General features: G+C 45.1%; 1 protein-coding gene and 1 gene segment (V, D, J or C); one reads left to right on the plus strand and one right to left on the minus strand.

The window, feature by feature from the left end:
* Positions 1-1,070, minus strand: part of LOC121811780 (zinc finger protein 3 homolog) — a 9,048-nt gene extending 7,978 nt beyond the window's left edge. Inside the window, exon 1 of the mRNA XM_042215200.1 lies at positions 894-1,070. Coding sequence (XP_042071134.1) covers positions 894-1,065 — 172 coding nt within the window. The 5' untranslated portion in view covers positions 1,066-1,070. The remainder of the gene's footprint in view (positions 1-893) is intronic.
* Positions 1,071-1,157: 87 nt separating this feature from the next.
* LOC106632465 lies at positions 1,158-2,641 on the plus strand. The segment is given in 2 exon segments: positions 1,158-1,592; positions 1,778-2,641. Coding segments are annotated over 2 exon segments (444 nt in total).
* The last annotated feature ends 1,051 nt before the right edge of the window (positions 2,642-3,692 follow it).

Consider the following 3,692-nt stretch of genomic DNA (forward strand, 5'->3'; position numbering starts at 1 on the left):
TGCTTGATTTGGGGTTTCCAGGTGATATCCAGCAGTCTGCGCTGACGCTCCATCTCTTCCTCGTACTGCACAGGATCATTATGAACTTCAGGCTCCTCCTTCAGTCCCAGCTGCTCTCCCTGCTGACTGCTGCACAGTTCCTCCTCTTCCTCTTTAATCTGTGAAGCTTCTGGTTCCTCCTGCTCCACACTGGAGCTCCTCTCCTGGTTCCAGAGCTGCTGCTCAGGGAGAACCTCCTCCTCCTCCTCACAGACCTGCTGCTGTGGGACGTCTGGAGAGACAGAAGAAAGAAGTCACAACCACAGAAACATTAACAGGACTTTACAGCTGATCGTGCTGGTGGTAAGCCGTCCAGTCGCTAAGTCTGCTCAGATGCATTATGGACTGGAAGGAGCCTCAGCGCAACCGCACGCCCTCGTCAAATTCAATTTAGGGTCACTGTGCATGCAAACTTGTACTCAGCCGCGCCTCACTGGTGGACGTCTCGTGATGTGACAGACGTGACGTGTCTTGCTTTTATGTACATCATCACAGGCGCCTCGAGTACAGAGAAAAAAGACACTGAACTCTTTACAGCTCTGCAGAAGAAGAAAGGAAACCAAGGAAAAACCTTTTCAGGCTAGATTACTGAGTTTAGAAGGTGCACCTGAACGCACCATCAAACACACGTTTCACCGCCAAACAAAAAGTTTTTCAAACGATTCACAGGATTGAGTGATGGATCCAGGTCAGAGAAAAGCTCAAATCCAGGCTGATTTCAGCGCCTGCTGTTTGAATGCAGCGCAGTCCTGTCCTCTGTTTGCTCTTTGTTAGCTCACATCTCCAAAAAGTCCTCACAATCAGAAACGTCCCGCAGAGCTGTGATCAGGATGCTCCCTCAGAGGGACACTCACCTGTCCTGTGCAGCTTGATTTGGGGTTTCCAGGTGATATCCAGCAGTCTGCGCTGACGGTCGATCTCTTCCTCGTACTGGACGATCGTTTTTTCAAACTCCAAGAATATTTGTTCAGCAGCAGCAGTTAGTCGCTCGTTGATAAACTCTCTCAGATACTGAACTGAAGGCATCGTTGCTCAGACCCCAGTCCAAACAATTCAGCTCACACACTCAGCTCACACAACAACACACCCGGGTCAGTGACGGTATTAGTGCCTTTCCTTTATTTACTTCCGCCTGTGTCACGCGGTGAGGTTCCGGCAGAGCACGAGTGTTGCCTTTAGTTCCTCTTCAAAGTGTCAGTTTGTTGCAGTAAATAAATAAAATGTTCTGAGCAGCAAGGCTGCCGTGAGAAGAGAAAACAGATCCATAAAGACCTCTGTGCAAGCTCCGTGTTTGGCTGTTTAACTTTCAACAGCAGCACGAAGCACAAACTATGCAGGATCTCCTGCAGACACACCAGCTGTCATCAGGATTTAACAGGAAACATCACATGAGAACAAAACAGTCTCCTCCTCCTGACTGCAGAAACCTGTCTGACTCCAGCTGTGAACATCAGACCACTCACAGCTAACTCCCAGTGAACATCACTTCCAACATTTCTCCTCTGGAAACATGGAAAAACTGGCTGTGATCTGGATCTTTGCAGCTCTCGTAGGTACGTATGTTTCTGACAGGAACACCTGAAATTCAAAGACATGTTTACATCTCTTCTTTTTCAAAGACATGTTTACAGCGTTACAGATCCAGTTTGGATTTTCTTTGAGCTCACTGTGTTTTTCCAATGATGGACATGTGACTGTGGAACAGAGCTGTAAATATATCATGTTGTTTCATCAGCAGGTAACAGCTTGGAAGATGATATTACTGCCAGCAGTGCTGAAGTGTTTTCATCAGAGGGCCGTACAGTTACTGTGTCCTGTAACTATTCAGTTCAAGCCCAGAATCTCCAGTGGTATCGACAGGATCCTGGATCAGCTCCTCAGTTCCTTCTCCTCATCACTGATACGAGTGAGCCGACTGTGGTGAGAGCAACCCCCCCAAACCCTCGACTGACTGCTGCACTGGACAAGGAGAGAAATCGAGTCAATCTGGAGATCTCCTCTGCTGCAGTGTCTGACTCTGCTGTGTACTACTGTGCTCTGCAGCCCACAGTGACAGGAAACAGCAAAACTCTGTACAAAAACCTTTGGAGCAAACAGAATACTCCACAACATCCACTAGAGGGAGCCACACACTGTTAAACCTCTGATTCTTGTGTGACTGATGACAAAGACAACAGAAACGTGACGATCCAGTTCTGGGACCAGGAGTTGCAGTTTTAACAGTCTTCCACACCAGCTTATTGTGTTTTTTTTAATATTTTTTTTTATTTTTAAAACATTTTTTTCCACAATTTCAAACAAACACAAACCCCAAAACAAACAAAAACAAACAACCATGCACTTCACAAAAACCACAGGTACCAAAAGCTACCAAAACATCAAACCTACTTCCAGTGGCCGCTGCACTTTAAACGGGAGTAGCTCAGACGTCAGAGAACATCCAAAAATTACAAGTTCAGGCTGTGCAGGCTTCATATCTGCCTCAGAATACCAGTCAAACATTTTAGAACAAAAGCCTGTTACAGTCTTTCTCAGTCGCTTTGGTGCGTTCCTCAGAACACCATTAACATTTGCACAGCAGTTAGTGCATCTCCCAAAACAATTAGTGCAAACTGCAAAACCTAGTGGATAGCCTGCAAAAAAAGTTTTATGAGGCTTTATGAGGCTTTATGTGAGTTTGCCATCCAGGCAATAATAATTAATAAAGACTAAAACAGACAATGACAGTTAAAAATAAATATTCTTAAACATTGCAAACTAAACTGAAATGATTCAACTCAATCTAAAAACTTATTAAACCTACATTGAATTAAAAGCCAAATGTGATGGTCTCAGTCGTCTCCGGCTGATTTCTCGGTTTGTTTGCTGTCTGTCTCTCGACTTTAGTTTTCTCTCTCTCCTCTGTTTGTGTTCCTTTGTTGTTGTTTGTGTTCCTTTGTTGTTGTTTGTGTTCCTGAGTGGCCTCGTCTCAGCTTGCTGCCTCTGACCTGACCCACGTGTCTCCGATGATCTCAAATGCAGAATTGAGCTGGCTGTCATTCTTCACTGGACTGTTGGATTAGAGTTAGAGAAGCCCTGGCTCCTCCTGCTCAGTGTTTGTGCTGCTTCTGATGCTTCAAGATACTTGCTGTGTGTTTCTTCTGTGTAGACTCCTGGTTTCGATCTTCCCAGGTGTGTGGTAAGACAAACCCTGAGTTGAGAGATGTTGTGTGGACTCCTTTCCTCCCTGGAGTCCCTGGAGCACTATACGCCTCCAATGAACTTTACAAATCATATATTTGAGTCCAACCTGCCTACCAACACAGATACAAAAAGTCAAAATATGTCATGTAAAGCCTTAAGACTGCATTATAATAAACAACTAAATGTTCCCAAATCCAAAACAGAACTACGAATGTTGAACAACCTTAAAAGTTCAAACATTATTAATCGCACCAAATCTCAACAACAGTCCCCTCAAGGTGCTTTATATTGTGAGGTAGACCCTACAATAATCACACCCAAGATCATGTACAGCCGATATTTTACAGAATCTGTCCTCTGTGTTGGAAAGGCTGTCAACTGTGTGTGGGAGCCCCCTTGTGGCGAGAGGGCACAGGTGCACTATTGAACACATGTTCCAGGGATCAGAGTTTGAGCGGACTGACTCAGCA

The sequence above is a fragment of the Haplochromis burtoni genome, unplaced genomic scaffold (assembly GCF_018398535.1).
Source record: "Haplochromis burtoni strain Fernald_Lab_line unplaced genomic scaffold, NCSU_Asbu1 Contig_677, whole genome shotgun sequence".
NCBI classification, from domain to species: Eukaryota; Metazoa; Chordata; class Actinopteri; order Cichliformes; family Cichlidae; genus Haplochromis; species Haplochromis burtoni.